Source organism: Lepus europaeus, chromosome 17 (genome assembly GCF_033115175.1).
Source record: "Lepus europaeus isolate LE1 chromosome 17, mLepTim1.pri, whole genome shotgun sequence".
In the NCBI taxonomy this organism is placed as follows: domain Eukaryota; kingdom Metazoa; phylum Chordata; class Mammalia; order Lagomorpha; family Leporidae; genus Lepus; species Lepus europaeus.
In genome coordinates, this window is record NC_084843.1 from 32,813,978 (window position 1) to 32,834,820 (window position 20,843).

The 20,843-nt window shown below is 50.9% G+C and overlaps 1 protein-coding gene across 2 annotated transcripts in view; it reads left to right on the forward strand.

Moving 5' to 3' along the window:
• BLNK (B cell linker) overlaps window positions 1-20,843 on the forward strand; it is a 66,303-nt gene that overhangs the window by 14,930 nt on the left and 30,530 nt on the right. For both annotated transcript variants that reach the window (XM_062214003.1, XM_062214001.1), the window contains exons 2-5: window positions 5,012-5,077; window positions 8,053-8,102; window positions 18,005-18,045; window positions 20,112-20,268. In XM_062214003.1, the coding sequence (XP_062069987.1) occupies window positions 5,012-5,077; window positions 8,053-8,102; window positions 18,005-18,045; window positions 20,112-20,268 (314 nt within the window). The remainder of the gene's footprint in view (window positions 1-5,011; window positions 5,078-8,052; window positions 8,103-18,004; window positions 18,046-20,111; window positions 20,269-20,843) is intronic.

Consider the following 20,843-nt stretch of genomic DNA (forward strand, 5'->3'; position numbering starts at 1 on the left):
CTCCATGTTCTTGTTTTTATTACTGGCAGCTGTAACCTTCCTATAATACACTCCTGTTAACATTTCGTAATAAGGTGGACATTTGGTACAGCAGATAAGATGCCACTTGGGACACCCACACCACATATCACAGTGCCTGTGTCCAAGTCCTTGCTCTGCTTCTGATCCAACTTCGTGCTCATGTACATCCTGGGAGGCAGCGGGTGATGGCTGAAGTAGTTGGATCACGGCCACCCACCTGGGAGACCTCCAGAGTTCCAGGCTCCTGGCTGCGAGCTGGTCCAGTCTCAACTGTTATGGGCATTTGGGAAGTGAAGCAGTAGATAAGAGATCTCTTTCTGCTTTTCTCTCTCCCTCTCTCTCTTTCCTTCTCTCGCTCTCTCTGCTTTTTCAATTAAATAAATTAGTAAAATTTCAAATAAAGGTTATAGTGTATATTTCACAAAAATACTGTAAAAATGATGACTAGTATCATAAAAAGAAACCCAGAGTCAATAATGTTAAATCATTTGAATATCAAACACAGTGATGATCATTAATTTTTTAAAAATCTTTTAATTTTAAATTTACTGTTAAAAATGTTTCAAAATCCATTCATAGTAAATGTAGTTAAGAGACTGGATGTATTGTTTTTAAAAATATTTATTTATTTATTTAAGAGGCAGATAGAGAGACAGGAAGATCTTCTATCTGCAGGCTCACTCACCAGATGTCCACACCAGCTGGGACTGGGCCAAGCCCAAGCTGGGAGCCCGGAACTCAATCCAGGTATCCCATGTGGGAAGCAGGAAGCCAACTACTCGAGCCATCACTGGTAGCTGACAGGTCTGCATTAGCAGGAAGCCAGAGCTGGGTACCAAACTCGGGCCTTTCTACATAGGATGCAGGTGTCTCAATGCCCCTGGATCTGTCCTTTGCTGCTGTATATTCCAAGGCAAACACTGGAGAGATTTCTAGTCCGGATTAATCTTATAAGTAGTAGAGATACCAAGCCACTTGTATCAGCACAGATGTTCTAAGGATACCCAATCAGGTGGTTCCTGGGATTCTACAAGATCACAGGGTGAGACTGAATAACGATCAGCTGAGACAAAAAGCAAGGCTGGATGCAGGAGCCTCCGAGAAACTGGAGGAGGAAGTGGCTGGCGAAATCTGAGTTGTAGAAATATTAGCCGAGGCCGGCTCCATGGCTCACCAGGCTAATCCTCCGCCTGCAGTGCCGGGACCCCGGGTTCTAGTCCCGGTCGGGGTGCCAGATTCTGTCCCAGTTGCCCCTCTTCCAGGCCAGCTCTCTGCTATGGCCCGGGAAGGCAGTGGAGGATGGTCCAAGTCCTTGGGCCCTGCGACCGCATGGGAGACCAGGAAAAGCACCTGGCTCCTGGCTTCAGATCAGTGCGGTGTGCTGGCTGCAGTGCACCGGCCATGGCGGCCATTGGGGGGTGAACCAACGGTAAAGGAAGACCTTTCTCCCTGTCTCTCTCTCTCAGTGTCCACTCTGCCTGTCAAAGAAAAAAAAAAAGAAATATTAGCCGAGAAAGGCTCTAACAAACCCTCACAGCATGGCCCTCCGCGGACTGCATTTCCTTTTATAAAGCAAAATGTTTAGACTTGAATCTTGGCTCAGAGAGAAGGGCCAGCCCTACAGATTCTGAAAGGAGGAAACTCAAGAAATGGTCCCGAGGTTAATAAAGAAGGAAGGATTTATCGGCTCTGTTGCGAAGAGTCACTTTCACTCCAGACCCTCTTTACTCCATTCCTTAACCCTGATTTTTTTTCTCTGATTAGCATTGCCTTGCATTCAGCCTTTTCTGCAAAGATGGCAGTGAAAAAAAGGCATTAAAGCCTTCTGTGAGTGGACTATGGAGCTACAGGAAAGCAAGATGTTCCCTTACTAACCTTTCTCTTCTACTAAACTTCAAGTATATATTTCTTGCAGATAATGCCATCTGTTAAGTCATCTCATATTTAATAAAAATTATTGGAAAGGTGTTTTGTGAACTAGGAATTTCCTTAGACTGTGCCTTCCCCCTGCCCCCTCGGCTCGATGTCTCAGCAGCTTCACCGTTGCTGAGCTTGTCCTGTCCCCAGACATGGCTGGGGCTGGCGCAGCCTGCAGGCACCGTTCCTGGAGGTCTGTAAGGCTCTGTGGATCCTTCACTTCCTTGTGCATTCTTGGCCAGAGAACGTTCCCTGGGCAGTGTGCAAAGATCTCCAGTCTGATAACACTGCCTGTGTGATTCTGATGTACAGCCAGAGTCAAGACTGCTTCTCTAAGCTAACTGTCCTTCCTAGAAGACTTGTAGCAACGGCTCGTCGATGTAGGGTCTTAACTTTGATTCAGAAAATGCTGGTTGAAGAAGGCTTGACTTTATGTGTTTGGCTCTTGGCATTGGAAACCCTGCTGTGGTTCCAGGCTGCCAGGGAACTGGCAGACAAGAAGCACCTCTCTGCCCAACTTGTAAAAGCCTGGCCATCAGCAACCATGCAGATTCCTCTGCTCTTCCCCCTGTTGAAAGCGGCCATCCTCCCATTGATCAATACTCCTGTTAGCCTGTGTGTGCCCTTTCCCAGCAGGAGGGTGTGGGCAGGTGTGGCCTCTCCTTATGCATAGAGGAAGATTTGTCCTTGGTGAGACTTCAGGCAATTGTGGACGGGTGGGAGAGACTCCGCAGGCTGGCTAGTCTCCTCTTTTGCTCTTTGCAGTTAAGCCTGGCCTGGCAGGAGATAAACCTGTCCTGGTCCTTTGAAAAATGGTTCTCAACCTTCCAGTCCTGGGAAGTTTGTTCAAATGCAGGTTGCTTGGATTTTCGTTCCATTGGTGGGCTTGGTGGGGGTCCAGGGGTCTGAATTTCTGCATATTCAGGTTCTCCTTAGATTATGCTCTAAAACCCGCTGGTTTGGATGGTGATCTGCTGGAGGCATAGGAGGAGACCTGAGGCCGTCCCCTGTCTGCCACCTCCCAGGCTCCCAGACGCCAGGAATTCACAGCCTTGTTTCTCCTGCTCCGGTCTTCCTTCTCCCTCCCTCAAGTTCAGGGGGCTCCGTACCTCACACTTCCTGTCACTCATACCCACCTGTCAAGGTTTCTGCGTTTAAAAGCCCCTTCCAGTGCAGAGGGAGGAAAAGTGTAGAGAAAGCCCAAGGATGGTGCTCACTTTGGAACATGTTCAAGATCTCTGGGGTGGGAAAGGCAGATTCCCAAATGTCAAGGATGATCTGTCCTAATTGTGCCTTCTGCCCGGGAAGCAAAACATGGAAAGGCTGGTCCAGTAATGTTAACAGGGGGCTGGAATTAAGAGAAACTTTTTTTTTTTTTTACTCTCCAATTTTGATAGAACTTGTATTCAAGGCTCTCGCATTACAGTGTCATACCAGGTAGTTTCACTCCCCCAGAAAACCCTCCATGTGCCACCTGTCCATCCTGTCTCTCCTGCCACACCTGTGGAAGCCTCTTATCTTGTTACTGTCTGTAGTTTTCTTTCCCAGAATGTCCTGTAGCTGGAATCATACATTATGTAGTCTTCGGGGACTGGCTTCTTTCATTGAGCATATAGTTACACTTTTAATCAGAAATAAAGTTAAAAGCTTCACAACCAATGTGATCAGCCACTACACTTGGCTATGACTCCAAAACAGTGAAGAACAAAGGTCACTATTTGTTGCCATTGAAATTCCAGAACCCTGCGCCACTCTGAGCAGATTTCCCACCCCTAGGACTCCGGGCATGCTGGGGGCTGCTTCAGGATCCCTGGCTCCATCCTGATTCTTGTTTGCCTCCAGATCCGTGGCGGAGCCTTCCTGGGCCACTTCCCCCTACTGGGGTACAGGTGGCATCCTCCATGCTCCATCCGGATTTCCTGGGCTTCTTCCACCTTTGGCCACAGACCTTTCCCTTGCTCCCCACAGTCCGAATAGAGACTGCTGAATGTATGAGACTTACTTGGGGACAGGAAGTACAACACAGAGGGTGATTTATATTTGCTACAAGATGAGGCTACACCTCCAGGTTCCCCTGCTTTTCCCTCAGCTGTAGAGCATTCCCTCCGCACTACACAGTCTTCTAAAAGTCTCCCTGTACAAGGGACCAACAACCAGGAGGCCCCAGGAAGACCAGAAGTGTCACAGTACAAGCTTAAGACCTGCCTGCAACATCTTCATTTTCCTCATGTCTTGTTTCTAGACAGGAGCCTTTGCAGGATGAGTGACAGCGAGGACAGACTGTCATTGGCCAACAGAGATGTGGTGGTGTCTGAGTGCCAATACCACTTCATCCTGTGTTAGCCGTAGAGCAACAAGCTAGGAATTGTAGGGTGGCCCAGCCGTGGCTCTCTGCTCCAAGCAAGGTCCAATTCCTTTCGCTTTGTTTTGCAGTGTAAGATGCATATTCATATCCCTTCATCTCAACTTTTACAAACCATGACTCAAAAAGAAAGCTCAGGACTATAAAAGAAAAAAAATCACCATCCATAGATACAAGGTAGTCTAAATTCACACAAGGAAAAGTTGAGAGCCCCTTGAAGAAGCAACAGTCCAGTAAAACACATACAAAGATTATGTGATCAAGCTGATAACTCAGCTTTTTTTTTTTCCCTAAAACTTGGCACTTGGGTTAATGAAACTTTAGCTTTTCCCAAGAGGGTATGTCTTTCTTTACTTGAGCATAACTAAAGGTTCACAGTGGGAAAAGGTCTATCACAGTAGAGCTCAGTCTGGGGTGGGGGTCAGAGAATTTGCATTTCTAACAAGTTCCCAGGTGTTGCTGACCCTCTGGTCAGGAGAATGCCCTTTGAGCTCTACTGTGCAGGAGGTGGGGCCCAGGCAGGCTGCTGGCCCACAGCTGTGGCCATCTCGGGGCATGAACCAGCAGATGAAAGCTTGCACGCTCTCTCTCTCCCCCCACCCTTTCCCCTTCCCCTCAACTCTCTTAACTCTGCCTCTCAAATAATAAAATGATTCCTTAAAAAACTCAACCTAGTTATTAATATTGCATGTTTATTTTTGTTTCTTGCAGGCAGCTTCAGAAGATGGTCCATGACATTAAGAACAATGAAGGTGGAATAATGAACAAAATTAAAAAGTAAGTTGGGCTGCATTTCCATACATACTTACACAAAATAAGTCAGCCTGTGCTAAGTGGAAGAACACAACATTCTCTGTTCCCCAAGTGAGGAGCTGCAACCTGTTTGGCAGGTAACCCAGGCTAGGTTCTAGCTAGGGCTAGAACACACGGTGTTGAGGCCCACCTTCTGGAAGCATGGCAAGTGAGTGTGGTGGTATTCAGGGAATTTTCTCTTCCTTCTCCCTGCAGGAAAAGTGAGCTATGCCCAGTCAACGTGCCTCACAAATGGCAAAGCAGGAACATCAGCTCTGTAGCCTTTTAGCTAAGGGCCACCACGGCAGGCTTAGAGCAATCCAAATGAGGTTACAAAACACACCCTAGCTTCTTTAGGGTACCATACGTGTCTTCCCTTTTTTGATTTCTACTTTTTCCAATGGTTGCCTTAAAGTAGTGTTTTCAGTTGGCACTCAGGGAAAGCTAGACGCCCAGGTCAGCCTGCGTGCTCCCAAACTGCAGCCCACGGACAGGCGTACTTACAGCAGCCACGGCGTTCAATTTTTTATGACAGCTGCTTTTTTGCAACACCTCGCCTATTGACCAAACGACTTCTACTTGACAAACTACATTTCTTCTCAGCCCAGAAATGATGGCCACCACACCCACACACTGGTGAGGTCACAGACCCTTAGGTACAGAGTGCCCTGTGGTTAAACTCTCCCTCGGGGTCAGGCAGCAGTGCACCCTCGGAAGGAGGAAGCACCGTCAAACACTGATTCCCCAGTGCGGGACCTTGACAGACTTCGCACTGGTCCATGGCCGCGTGAGGAAAGAACGGCCTGCAAGTGTTAGGGGCTGACCCCGAATTGTGCATGAAAGACCCCACTCTGACAGGTTTCCCGGGTATGCTGCCTTCCTTGGAGCCCTCTTCCTGATGCTGCGGCAGGAGGTTTCTGACTTAAATAATTCTTGTTTTGCTTTTAAAAAAAAAGTGTCTTAGGGGTTGGTGGTATATGACCGCCCATAACTAACTTTATTCCTGGCCTGTGTTCAGTCCTTTCTTGAGTTCCGGCCTTTATTCTGAGATAACCATACACGTGGGGGTGTTAAAGAAAGCTTTCCTTCTTTTATGAAGTGATGATAAAAGTGGTTATCACTTGGTTTGTGGTTTTTGAAACTTCACTGCTCCATGAACCAACCAGGGCCCCAGACCATTCTGGTATTGCTTTTCTTCCATACAACATTTTGGAAAGTAAAAAACGTCTCATGGTCTGCAGCCATCATTGTCAGTCCAGTGATAACATTGTCCCAGCACACTCTGCTGACTTGTAATCAAAGTTGTGAACTGATAGGAGAACTTATGGGGGTGGAAAACAGAATTTCTATGTAAATATAGATATTGTTATTTTTGCAAAATTACAGTTCTGGCTTAAGGTTTGCGAAGTTTGTATGTGTACATGCACATGCATGCATTTAATGAATCACGGATTTCTGTAATTTTTCAAGAAATAAATGAGTTTTATGTATAATAATCACCCTATATACCACTTCTATAAGAGTATATTTTTATAAATAAAAATATTTTTATAAGTGTTGGGTATGTTTTAAGTGAAATATATATTTTAAATTTAAGTAAACAAATATTGAAAAAAATGATTCATTTATTTGAAAGAGTTACGGAGAGAGAGAGGGAGAGACAGAAATCTTCCATCTGCTGGTTCAACTCCCCAGATGGCCACAATGGCCATGGCTGGGCAAGGTGGAAACCAGAAGTGGGTAGCAGGATCCCAGGCATTCGGGCCATCTTCTGCTTTTCTGAGGCCACCAGCAGGGAGCTGGACTGAAAGTGGAGCTTCAGGGCTGGTGCTGTGGTGTAGCAAGTAAAGCCGCCGCCTGCAGTGCTGGCATCCCATATGGGTGCCGGTTGGAGTCCCAGCTGCTCACTTCTGATCCAGCTCTCGGCTGTGGCCTCGGAAAGCAGTAGAAGATGGCCCAAGTCCTTGGGCCCCTGCATGGGAGACCTGGAAGAAGCTCCTGGCTCCTGGCTCTGGATTGGCCCAGCTTCCACTTGGGGAGTGAACCAGTGGATGCAAAACCTCTCTCTCTCTCTTTGCCTCTCTGTAACTCTGCCTTTCAAATAAATAAATAAACAAATGTTTAAAAAAAAAAAAGTGGAGCATCCAGGACACAAACTGGTACCCATATGGGAGCTGGAGTTGCAGGTGGTGGCTTTACTAGCTATGCCACAAGACCAGCCCCACAAAAAATTCTAAAATGGGTAATTATTATTAAAAATAATTTACTACAAGAGTATAAATAATTTACTATATACTTTTCTCATTCAAATAATGGAAAGGGAGATGTCAGAACATATACAAAGCCTAAAATTGGGGTACTTTTTTAAAATGTAATTTTAAATTTCCACTTTAATGAACAGAGAAGGATTGTGACTACCCAGCACATTTTATATGTGACTAAAGATACTGAAGAAATTTTGAGAGTGTTGGAAAGAGTTCAATGTCTAAATAAGCTAAATATCACAATCTCCAATCTTGAGACACTCACTGCTCACTTATTTGGCATTTTTAAAGATGGTACAAAAATAATTTCCACCCGACTTACAACTAAAGTGCTTATGGTACCTAATTTTTGTCCTGTTAATTAAAGTGTTTGTAAGCCCTTAAAGTGTAATTCATCATCTTCCCTTGCTAAGCCAGCAGTGCTTATCTTCCTTGAACCTCTGAGCTGATATGCAGACCTCTTTACCACCCAGCTTCACCTTTGTCAGTCGTAGCCAACCTGGTGCGCTGGGGAGATGGGGAGAGATGGGAGACATCTGTGGCTTTACTGTCTTTGCAGTACAGTCTTTCAGCGTGATGGTCCTGAAGCAAGCCATTGTTAGTTGTCTGTCTCTATCCCTGTATCGGCTTATATTATGGTCCTTGACAACAGCTGCCCTACCCACTCACCCTTGGTCTGATGGTTGTTGTCCACAGGCTGAAAGTCAAAGCACCTCCAAGTGTTCCTCGGAGGGACTACGCTTCAGGTAAGACCATTTCTAAGACACTTGACTAAGTGAGTGTTGTTCGGATGCACATGCACGCCCACATTCATGGAAAGGGAAGGAAGTTCTACTTATCTGGAAACAAAGCACCTACCCTGATTTCAGAAATGACCGAATCTATCAGGCATTTGATAAAGGAGAGCTGTGTAGTACTTCAACCATTCATACATCGGTCTACCCACCCGTTTATCAAATGTTTATGAGACGTCTTCCCTGTACTAGGCAAATAGAAGGTATTAAGTAGAAGTACAGTGCTAAGCAAGTCTGATAAAGTTACATCCACATCCACCCATGGAGGCTAAAGTAGATAAGGAGGATAAGCAATCACCACTCAGTGTGATGGGGAAGCGCGGAGTTCCAGGCAAGTGTGTACCAGCAGGACCTTATCTAATCCGAGGGGAGGGTTGTGGGGGAGGGAGAGAAGGGCGAGCTTCCTCCATAAGAAGCTGTTTTAATGGAAGGGGCTAGGGAAAGAAATTCTTGATGGGACACGATTACTCAGTCCTCTGCAAGTTTAGCCCACAACCCTATTCCAATTACGATCAGTATTGGAGAGGGAGAGGGATCAGTCTTGAGATTGGGAGTGTTTGGGGCAGTGATGACAAAGTAAAATACACAACAGTTTCCTTTTCTAGAACAGATATGGGGGGATAGGTCTTCAGTCAATTTTGGCAGCATTAAGTATAATACAGACAGATCTACACCGCCCTCAGTGAAAGCCACAGTGTAGCCACAGGGCTACAGATGTTGATGATTCTTGGTCTACAGGGTGACAACTAAAATCAAATCATAACCTTCAATGATGGTTACTATTCAAGACAGCTGTACAGTGTTTGAGTCCCTCCTGGGCACTGATGGATCCTGTCACACTGAGAAATGCTAACCATCATACCGAAGTCTGCTCACTGATCTCTTGGATCACTTTCTATAACACACTAGGTCAAGAAGCATTTATTGACCTCACCCTACAACAAGTCTAGACGGTGATCAGGGGATGCCTGAGCAGTTTGGAACTAAAAAAGAGGAACCCCACCCTGGGCTTTAAAATCTACCTAATCAATAAATCAAAGAAGCTGCTTAGTTAAATGAAAACAGATGCATGTTTACCTCCAGATTCTAGAGAGAGGGAGAGAGAGAAAGCCGACTAACCTGCTAAGCCGCTAAATGACTTTAATGGGAAAATTATGGCATCATGGAGTCTTGGGTTTAAAAGGATCCCCTGGGGCTGGCATTGTGGCCCAGTAAGTTAAGCTGCCACTTAGGACACTGGCATCCCATATTGAAGTGTAGGTTTGCGCCCTAGATGCTCCTCTTCCTATCCAGCTTCCTGCTAATTCCCAGGCAGTGGAGGATGGCCCAGTGCTTGGGCCCCTGCCATGCACACAGGAGACCTGGATGGAGTCCAGGTTCCTGGCATCAGCCTGGCCCAGCTCTGGCTGCTATGGCCATCTGAGGAATGAACCAGCAGATAGATCTCTCCTCTCCTCTCCCTCTCCTTTCCCACTCTTCTCCTCACTTCTCCTCTCCTCCCCCTCCTCTCTCTCTCTCTCCCTTTCAAATAAATAAAGAATGAAAGGGTTTTCTGAGGTTATACAGTCCAGACTCCCATATAGGACTTAAACCCTACCCCCCACCATGTAACCCTGGAAAGGAGGTCCAGTTTTTGCTTGGGTACCCCCTGGGCTGGGCCCCCAAGTCTGCCTGGTCCAGTGAGGGACAGGAAGCCCTGGCTGGATATAGATGCCGTCCATTTCCTTGTGGCTTTCTGGGTTTACCATCTCGATTCACAAACTACAACTCTTTAAATCTTTTTTCTAAAAAAATATTTAATAATTTATTTGGAAGGCAGAGTTACAGAGAGGCAGAGGCAGAGAAAGAGAGGTCTATGGTTCACTCCCCAAATGGCCTCAATAGCCGGAGTTGGGCCGATCTAAAGCCAGGAGCCAGGAGCTTCTTCCAGATCTCCCATGCTGGTGCAGGGGCCCAAGCACTTGGGCCATCTTCCACTGCTTTCCCAGGCCACAGCAGAGAGCTGTATTGGAAATGGAACAGCTGGGACTTCAACCTGCGCCCATATGGGATGCCGGCACTGCAGGTGGCGTCCTTCCTGCTATGCCACAGCGCCGGCCCCACGTCTTTAAATCTTAAGGAAAGTAGAATCAGAGCTGCCATTTGCATGGTTCCTTGTCTAGAATAAACGTCTCCGGGTGCTTCGGCTCCTCCACAGGGTCTTTGATCCATCTGCCAGCATTTCAGGAGTGTGTCCCACGAGCTCCTCACGGTGCTGCCTGCAGAGTGGGGAGCACAGTGTGGTCACTGGCCTTGAGGCGTCTCACGATAGGGGAGGGGTCAGGTCACAAACAAGACTGCAGGCAGGGGCATGTGCTGCACCACGCAGGGTCGCTGCTGTGCCGGACAGTGGCAGAGCGCCCTGCTGGGGAGTCAGTGCTGGGTGGAAGACAACTTGGGTGGTCAGGGAAGGTCTCTGAGGAGGGGATTTTTCGTTACGGTCCTAGGAGATGAATGTGCAGGAACACTTGTCATTTTATGGAGGCTCCGACGGCATCAGGAGTGCTGGAGTGCTGATTGTAAATGCCGGGAACTCAGTCGGTTCTTGGAAGCCTAGTGGAGCCCTGTGTTGGAGTCCGGGACGGACATCTCCCCTGGTTGTCCCTTCCTCCTCAGCAGTCCGCTTGTCCATCCCCTCACCCAGCGGCCCTCCTTTTCCTTGATTTTCTCCTTGGGTGAGCAGCAGAGAACAGCCATCATTTCTTGGTGCCTTTGCCTGACCCACACATTTAGGGATCCTCCTTGGTTCCTCCTCTTGCCTCACCCTCTACAAAAAAAGATTTCATATATGAATCCTGAGGTTCTGTCTCTGAAGTGTCTTCCAAATGTTTCTGTTCCCTCTTCTACTCCTATTGCTGCAGCCAAGACCCCCCCCCCCCACCTCATCATTGCTTGCTTGTCCTGGCACAGAAGTCTGAATCTAAGTCGTCTCCTCGATTCCTAACTCCTTGTGGTCCTCTCAACCTCCACCTGAAAACTGTTATAAAATGAAATTCTCCTCATGTCACACTTTCCTTTAAATCTTTTCGCCGCTAAACATCACTGACAAGAGGAATTGCAAACCCCTTAGTCTGCATTCAAGGCACTTCGATGTCCAGCCGCTAACTGGCTGTGCACCCTTGGGTGCTGCACCTTCTTTATCTATGTCATGATCTGTCAGGCCCCCTCCCATGCTAATGCTCAACCAGATCCTTGGAGCCCAGGGCCCTGAGATGAAGTGCGTGTCTGAGCATCCCCTGGTTTTTTGGAATTTGCATCTGCCAGGCTCCCTGATGCTCAGCCGTGTTCGCTTTCTGGGCTCAGACACCTGCTCTTCCCTGAAACCCTCCAAACAGTCTTGGGGCCGATGCCTTTGTACCTCATCCCCCTCAGAATACAGAAATGGGGCCCAGCTTGGAAGAGTTAAAGTCTCCCAAGCCTTTGCGACCCTGGGTGTGAGCCCCAGCCTGGCAGCATCAGCCTCTCCAGAAAGCCTGTTAGGCCTGCAGGATTTCAGGCCTTACCCTAGGACCCCTGGACCAGAATTTGCATTTTAATAAGAGTTCCGGGGGATTTGAATATATCTTAAACTGGGGAAATTTTGCTATAAACCACCATTGCTCTCTGTACTCTTTCTCCTGAATTGAAAGACAAGTGGGTCTCCCTCCCTCTACACCAACAAATCCACTGACATTCCAGCACTGCTTTGCCAAGAGAGCCTTGCTGTCCTGCACCCCCACCCACACCCCCACCCAACACTGAATCCCGGGAAAGGTGGGCACAACTGCCACTGGCACCACCTGCACTTAGCAACCTCCCCTGCTGCTCCTGCCCCGCCCCAACTCACCAGCTGCTTCCCCTGAGCCCTGTGGGCCTGTGCAGCTGTATGCCCAGGGCCCCAGCAGCAACTCCTGACCCCAGGACATCTTCGAGGGCCTCAGAGGCGAGCTGAGTGCTCTGGGGAGGCCCAGGCCTCTTGCCACAGCCCCACCTGACTCCCCCAGCACTTCACTCCTGGAAGAAACCCTCTGAGCCTGGAGAGCACAGACCTTCAGAGAGCAAAGGCTGGCAAGGGCTAGTGCTTCCCCAACCCCAAGGCTGGCAGAAGAGTGGCCCTGGTCCCTCTGCTGTTAGTGCGTGGAAGGACAGAGCATAGGCCTGGGTCCCTGCAGGGATGCACAGGGGGCCGGGGTGGGGGCTGCTGGCTTCAGTCAGACCCAGCAGTCCTGCCTGCCTTCATCCCCGAGGAGGCAACATGGCCAACAGGGACCTCACGGCTTGCTGAGCAGAGCCAGCCACCCGCAAGCAGCTGGCATGCCGCAGGAGGGGAGATGTCCGCGGGAGGGGAGATGTCCGCGGGAGGGGGGATGTCTGCCGAAGGGGAGATGTCCGCCGCTCCTGGGTCCTCACTCTGCTCTGGACTATCTCATCTCATTGTGCCATGAGCGCTGTTACATGGAATTAACAGTCTCTGTTCGCAAACAAGGAAACTGCATCCCAGGGACATTGAGGAAAACCTGCCTCGGGTCCCCACTCCTGACATTTCTGCGACACTTCTGACTCGGAAGGGTCCAGAACCCCAGAACCTGCTTCCAGTGCCTGGGCTGTCAGTCCGTCTCCTGCATAGTTAAAGTTCTGGTATCTGGTCTGGGATGGAGGGGAAGGTGGATGAGTTGTGACCCCAGAGTCTGCAGGGTCATCACAGCCGTCCCCTGCTCCCTCCATAAACCCCCCAAAAGGCCCGACTGAGCAGGGTCTCTCTTCTGGCATGCTTGGGCCCTGAGATCTGGGGGCCGTGTAACCTCCCAGAAGGTTCAGCTTCCACTCTTCCTCCTCTGGCCACTGAGATCAGGCAGGGAGAAGAGCAAAGCGGTTCTGTTTTTTATTGCTGTTTGGAAGATTCATTTATGTATTTACTTGAAAGACTGACAGAGCTCTTCCATCTGCTGGTTCACTCCACAAATGGCTGCAACAGCCAGGACTGGGCCAGGGGCCTGAAACTCCATCCGGGTCTCCTACATGGGTGTCAGAGGCCCAAGCACTCAGGTCATCTCTCACCACCTTCCCAGGCACATTAGCAGGGAGCTGGATTGGAAGCAGAACAGCCGGAACTTGAACCAGCACTCCGACAGGGGATGCTGGTGTCACAAGCAGCAGCTTAACCCACTGCACCATGCCAGTCCAGAGAGCAAAGCAGTTCTACAGCGAGGCTGGAGGAGGCAAACTCACTCCCATGGAAAAGACTCTCCCAGGCAAGGCTAGCACGTGCACAGACGTTTGCCCCTGGCCCAGTGTCCTCTGCGGAGCCAGCATTTAAGTGACCTTCTGTCTCCCTCTTTCATGCTGTCCTGGTGTCTACCAGTGCACAGAGGAAGGAAACTTGGACTCAGGGTATTTTAAAGCTTGGGAAGTCCTGAGAGATGACCCAATTCGAGCTTCTCAGAAGACCGCAGAGGCAGAGTGATTGCCTGTGAGCCCACGGCAAGGTGCCAGCTGACCCAGATCTCTGCCAATGAACCTGGGAAGAGGTAGATAAGCAGACTTTTGATGTTTAGTGTTTAGACTCCAAGCACCTCTCCCAGGCAGCCAGGACCGAGCCTTGTCCCCAGCTACACCCCGTCAACCAGACTGCACCCTCTTCTCCCCCACTGACTCCCCCACAGCCTCTGTGGTTCTGCTTTCTGTTCCTTCCCTGCCTCTGTCCCCACCACCGCAGCTGGCCCGCCTTCCTGCTTCCCTCCCCTCTGGGGCCCGCTGCGGTCTTCCTGCTGGCTCCCTGCGTGCCACCACCAGCTCCGTGTGGGGAGACACTGACCGGGCCAAGGCCCTAGAGCAGGATTGGGGCCACGGTCGAGGCTGCGTGTCAGACACGCCAAGGCACCCCCAGCATCTGCTCTGAGGTCTCTGTCACTGTTGGTGACCCAGAGGCAAGAGGCTGGACTCTCACTCACACACACACACACACACACACATTCCCTTCACCCTCCAGGCCAGTAGCACAGAGCCCAGCCCCATCCCTCCAGCCAGCCCTTCCCTTTCCCAAGCCTCCCGGATGTTCCGGGCAGCCCCTGGCCTGCCGCACCTGTAGCTGTTTTGTTCCCTGTTCCCCCGTGGAGTCTCGTGACCTCTCAGCACAGTGCGTTCAGTCTCTGCACACCTGCCTCCGGTCTGTCGGTTAAGATCTGCTTCTGGGACCGACACACAAGCCCCATCTGAGCTGATGGAGGAAGATGCCCTCCTTCCAATTCTGTTCATGCGTCCAGGCCCCAATGGAGTGCCACCTACACACAAGGCGCAGCCTAAAGCAACCCCTCAGCTCCCACGGAGCACGCTTTCCCAGCACCTGGCAATGACTCCAGGACAGGGACCTTTCTCAGGAGATGTTCCTGGCCCTGGGTGGTCTTGGGTCCAGTTGTGAGCGATGTCCTTGGGCCTCTGAGTCGTTCAGTTCCCTTAAGCAGTGCACAGCTCAGCGAGGCTTCCAGAGCAGACCTTGGACTTTGGAGTCTGTTAGGTTGGGGCGGATTCCTGGCTTTGTCCCCTAAACGCTGTGTAAACTTAGAGCAGTTTTGTAACTTCCCGGAGGGGATTCCTGATTCTCCGGTTCCTGGTCGGGAGATAAGAACACCTCCCTGTGGGCTGTTCCCGGATGAGTCGTAACCGCGCGCACTTCTGGGCCCTTGCTCGGCTCAGCACTTTGCAGGTACCCGTTCATCTTTGTTCCCTGCAAACCCTGAGATGCTGCAGGCCAGCAACACAATAGAAAGGTCTCAGCTGACAGGGAGGCCTCCCGGGAGCTGTGTCCCAGTAGGGACCACACAAAATGAAACCACCTGGGACCATATTAACTTGAAGTTTTACCCAGAGCTCTAGAGACTTCCTTGGATCTGTTTCTTTGTGGTAGCCCTGCTGTGAGATTGCCGCTGGCTCAGTAACCTTAACCAAGCACGTGTCTTGTGCCAGGCCTGGCTGAGCCCTCCACGGGTGCGCATATTATATCAGTTGATTCTCACAAAGACATGAGGTGGGCACGCGTCTTAACCTTGTTTCACAGGTGAGGGAAATGAACCTTAAATGCTAATATTGGTCCAACATCAAGTAACTAGTAAAGATCAGAGGTAGGATTTTGAACCCAGGGCTGCGGATTCTAAAAGCACCAGCTGCACTCTTTGGGAGATTCCTGAGAAACTGGAAATGCCAGCCCATCCTTTGTGTCTAATGCTTTGGGTGGTTACCCTTTCCAGTCTGGACAATTACCCACAACCTTGTGACCTTAGGGATATGACATTTAGAGTGGCCTTTGGACCAGAGGATGAGTGGTGCTGGGGTTGGGAAAATAACGTCTGTCCAAGATAATTCTCTGTCTCTCTGCCTCTGTGTGCCACGTTGCTGTCCTGGGTTTTACCTGAATGCTCAGGGGAGGGCCGCGCGAGATTTCAGCTGCAGGAGCCAACACAGAGAGCCCGGCCTCCAGCCCAGCCCCCACACTCATCAGGTTTTGCAAGCTCTCTTAGGCCCGGTTTCCTCACCTATAAAACAGAGGTAATGATTGCCCCCATCACATGGAACCATTGTAAGGATAAATAAATAACATTTATAAAGCAGGCTAGCACCCAGCATGTGGGAGGTATTCAATAAATGGAATCCATTATTATACTAACTTTCACTTATTTATTAGTTCATACTTTTATTACCGCACAAATTACAAACACAAAGCACTATCCAAATAAGATAATCAAATGGGCCTCCTTTATGGGACAGAGAGACACAAACAACTTAATCATAGCCTGGGGCAGAACCAAGTGCACGGGACATCAAGGTGCCAGCCACAGCTGAGGGCCCAGAGGACAGGGTGATGGGTGATGACAAGGAGAGACTGGGGAAGATGGTACGGAGGAGGAGGAAGGACAGGGATATCCATGGGGGAAGGAGAATGGGCTGGGGACTGGCATGACTTCAAAAGTGCATGACACAGGGAGCAGGGTGCCCGCTGTCACTGCGCGTAGCATGGAAGACTGCGACGGGACAGGACGAGGGCAGGGGCGGCATCTGAAGGTGTGGGCACAGAAGCTCCACTTGATTCCACAGGGAGCCATTGATGGTTCTTGAGAAAGGAACAGCCTGAGGCAGTGCTCTATTTTAAGGCGACTAGAAACAGCAGGATGGATGAACTGAGAGGAAGTTAGTTAGAGGCTACTGCAGGTGGCTTCCCCAGGAACTGGTCAGGAAGCAGACCCTGACTCACTGAGCCAAGGTTCAGCAGATGAGGTTAGCAGGGCAGGCGAGGGTTTTGTGACGGCTTCACAGGTTTCTGTTTGAGTGGCTGACATAGAAACATCTGCCATCCGAAGGGACGGTCTTGAATTACCCCCGAACTTAAGGTACTGGAAACTCATTCCCCGCCATGCCGGGGAACCACACTGGGAAGGAGATCTCTGTACCCGCTCTTTCCTTGGCACACCCCAGTGATCGCGCCACACAGCCATTTGGTATCAGTCAACCCAAAGAATAACTTACGAAGAACTCTTTTCTGTTTGTACCGAAGCGTGACCCACACTCGGCCTGTAGAGTGAGCTTCCCCAGGACAGAGAGTCACTGCTGCCACCATCTGAAATGAGGCCGCTCTGACCCTAAGCTCTACCCCTCCGGACCCCATTTCATGCCCACGACTCCCTCACTGTGTCTTGTGGCATCCCCTAGAGCCGGGGGGCGGGGGACGGGGGTCTGGGATCTGCTGTGGCAGGAGCAGAAGAGAAGGATCCTGTTGAGGTTCTAGGGGTCTCAGGGCCATCCACTGGGTCCTCTGTGGCAGTGGCGGCTCAGCGGGGTGGGAGGGGAGCTGGGGCCCTCTATGGAACAGTTGGTGGAGCCACTGCGCCTGGTGGGCCTGTGTCTGTTGACCCTGCCCAGCACCGCGAATCCCTCTCAAGCTCGAAGCTCAGTTGGCATGACGGGATAGATGGATAGATGCTGAGCTTCCACTCTGTAAGTGCCCACAGGGAGAAGGGATCTGCTCTTCCCCTGGCTCTCACAATGCAGACCTGTTTTACTCATCAAGCTCATCACGTCCACTTTTGGTATCCCCTTCAGGGCCCAGGACAGGCCCCCCCCTCCCCCTGAGCTCAGCAAGGCAGCCCAGGGCTGGAGCTCAGAGTGTGCACTCTGAAGTCCAGCTGCCGGGTTCAACGCCTGGCACTGCCATTGACTCCCCGGCCACAGGCGTGTGACTCATCTGTCGTAGGCCTGCTTCCTCCAAGGCTTTTTGAGAAGTGAACGAGCGTGAAGCTCTGATCCGATTGCCTGGCAAGTGGGAAAGCACTAGAGAAAAGAATTTCCTAACCAAGAAGATCAAAGCTGGAGCCAGAGAGAATCCCAGGAGGTTTCCTCTCATTTTATAGATCTGGAAACAGGACCCGCAGATGGGGGGTGGGGTGGGGGTGTCCTTGCTCTCCTTGCTCACATGGAATTCAGATCTCTCTGACTCCCTGTTCAGTGCTCCTCCTGCTACATATAGATCCATGTGCTGACCCACATAGAAGAAGTCAAGTGACACGCAGCATCTGCTAGGCTACTGTCCAGCACCAGAGATGTCCCTGGACATGGGTTGGATCCCTTACCACTTACCCCACTGGGCCTCACACTTTGAGGATTAATTAGAAAAAAAGGAGGGGGGGAGTCAAAAGGGAATGAACACATAACTGTAAAAATTGTTCAAGGCCAAGGAAATGGCATCAGGAGGCCCAAAGGAAGGGCGAGCAGGTGCGAGAGTCTGGACAAGCCGGAGGTGGCCCGCGACACTCACGCCTGTTCCTTCTGTTCCCCACCCGCTGTTTCAGAGAGCCCTGCTGACGAAGAGGAGCAGTGGTCGGACGACTTCGTAAGTACTTGCTCGTAGAGCCTGGAAGGGGCCCGGGCCCCCATGGGAGACCTTTTTAAGAGCTTGGTTCTGGGTTACGTGCCGGTTGCCAGCGGCACATCCCAGGCAAGTCAGAGAGGGCTGGAACGAGAGGCCCTGAGTCACAGTGGCTGACTAGGCCAGCACTTGCTGGGTGCCAGGCTAAGAGTATCACATGTGTGACGACACTCGGTCCTCACCACACCCCCGAGGGAGGTAATCTTAGTGCTGGGATCCAGGGAGATGTGGACATGTGTACACATCTCCACACCCATTGGTGAGTGCCTCTGTCCTCACCTTCCCCATCACTGCCCGGCTCCTGCCTGGAGCCCTTCCAGAGTCACTGCCTGGCACATCAGGGGCCTTCCAGGAACCAGTTAGCCAACTTGCAGCTTCAGAATCCAAACCCAGGCCTTCAGATCTCCGAACCAGACTCTCAGCGTTAGAACATTGGCATAGCCCTGGGGGCCCCAGAAGAAGCCAGATGGACCTGGCCACGATGACCTGGACACAATGACAGAGGGTATCAGAAGGAACTGTGCAGGGACCCTGCAGCCACTTCTCTCTTGGGATGAGCCTTGTGGCAGCAAGACATCCTAAAACTTTTCTTCACAATGATTATTAAAATTCACTCCGAATGTTAGCCTGCTTCACTCCGTGTTTTAGATCTGGAAGGAATCCAAGGATGCGACCCATGCCCATTTCACAGATGAGGACACTGAGGCCAATGAATACAAATGGCTTCCCCACCATCAGCCAGTGACTCAATGGCCAGCTCAGTGAGAACCTGGGACTCAGGGCCCGGAAATGAGCCCCAGCTCAGTTCCTGGCTGTGTTCACCACCTGGAGTTTACAGTGTCTTAGGAGACTGCAGTTCCTCTTTTTCTCAACTGTAGAAAAGAAAAAGAAAAATGAGCGTAGGAGGTCTCCTCTCTGATGGTCCCTGGGGCTTGGAGTCCTCCCCTGGGCCCCACAGCCGTTGCCGCCCAGAAGCGCTGCACGTGCGCCCCCTGCTGGCAGAACGCACTGTGCCACTGCAGCCAAGGAAAGGTGCAGGAGGAAAGAGAACAGAACTGCTGGTGGATAAAAAGAGCAGGCTGTGGGGACTGAGAAAACCCAAGTGAAGTCAGTCTGGAAAGGAGGGACTGACCTGCCAGACGACCCAGACTGCAGCTCTGATAAGGACTGAGTGAGCTCACTCACCGTTGTTCTCACTTAGTCCACGCCTGCTCGCTCAGGATGAACCCAGCTGTTACAGAAGCCTCTGGGCCTGCCTGGTGAAATCCTGCAATTAAATCGCGAGGGAAAGACCAGCCAAAGGGCAGGCGTCTCGTGCATCCACTGGGAAGTCACGTGGATCACACGTGACTAAGAGGGGCCCCCTCTTAGGTCCTGGGATCAAGTATTTCCTCCACAGTAATGTGGCACCAACAGTATGTACACCAGCCATTTCTGGAAGACACACGCAAAACCAATAACTTCGGCTGCCCTGGCAGAGGGCCAGAGAGGCTGGGAAGCGGACTTAGCTGTTGGGACTCTAGACAATGCCGATGTATTTTAATACAGCCTTTTAAAAACTGTATTAAAAATAATCAAAAAGGAAGGGACTCTGAGTCCACGAAGCCTTTTCTCTGCAGCTTATCAGCTCTGCTTAAAAAATGGAACACACAGTCTTATCCCCTCAAATACGTATCTGTGTATCCCTGTGCACCCCCCCCCCCCCCCGCACGCCCACTCAACCTCAACCATCAACATTCATGATGGAGAAAGCCTACTGGTTATTTTGCTTTACTGGATCATTTCGCTGTCTTTCAAAAATGGATTTTCTCATCGTCCACTGCAGAGCTCTGGCCCCCTTGGTGTTTAGTAGCTCACATACTCCCCAGCCCAGCCTAGTGCAGTGGGCCAGGCCTTCAGCTTTGCAGGCAGGAGGCCTGGACCAGCCACCTGGCCCTGCAAAGTGTGCCTCTCCTGGCCTGGAGAACAGCCCCGACCCCCGGGGTCTGCGGCATGGACCGGGCTGCTGAGCGCGGTATCTGCATTTGCAGGACAGCGACTACGAGAACCCGGATGAGCACTCGGACTCGGAGATGTACGTGATGCCCGCCGAGGAAAACGGGGACGACAGCTACGAGCCACCCCCAGCCGAGCAGGAGGCCAGGACGGTTCACCCAGCCCTGCCCTTCACCAGGGGCGATTACATAGGTGAGGCCACGCCCAGAGCGGGGCAGGGTGGACTAAGAGCACAGAGGGTGGATGCTCACCACCCGCAAGCAGGTTATCTGGGCTCCCACTCACAGCTGGGTGTGCCCAAGCTGTGTAGCTTCTCCTTTCCCTTCTTCTAAAAGCAGGAACGTTGGAAACAGGCAAAAGTAGATGAATGGAGCATACCTGGGGGTTGCTCCTCGCCTTCCCCACTCCGTGGTCCCGCGGGAAACCTGCCCAGCGATTAGTCCCCACTTCTCTTAAGGCTTCATGCACACAAGGTTCTGGAATTTCTCTTAAAAAGTCCTTAAAGAACTACAGTGCCCTTCAAGGATCTCAGGGTCGGCTGACATCCCCCCTCCCTCTCTTCTCCTGCCCCAGGCCGAGTCTGCGCTGTGGGTTCTTACCAGGGGCTGGGGTATGGGAGTGAGTGGGAGGTTCTAAGCCTCGAATTAACTTCATAAGTTCAGTGGACAGAGATTGGCCCTGGATTCAAGGGCTAAGTGTGCCTTTTTACGTCCATCAAAAAGCAGCTCGCATTCTAGTCTTAGCAGGTGTGACGAGGAAGTGTGGGC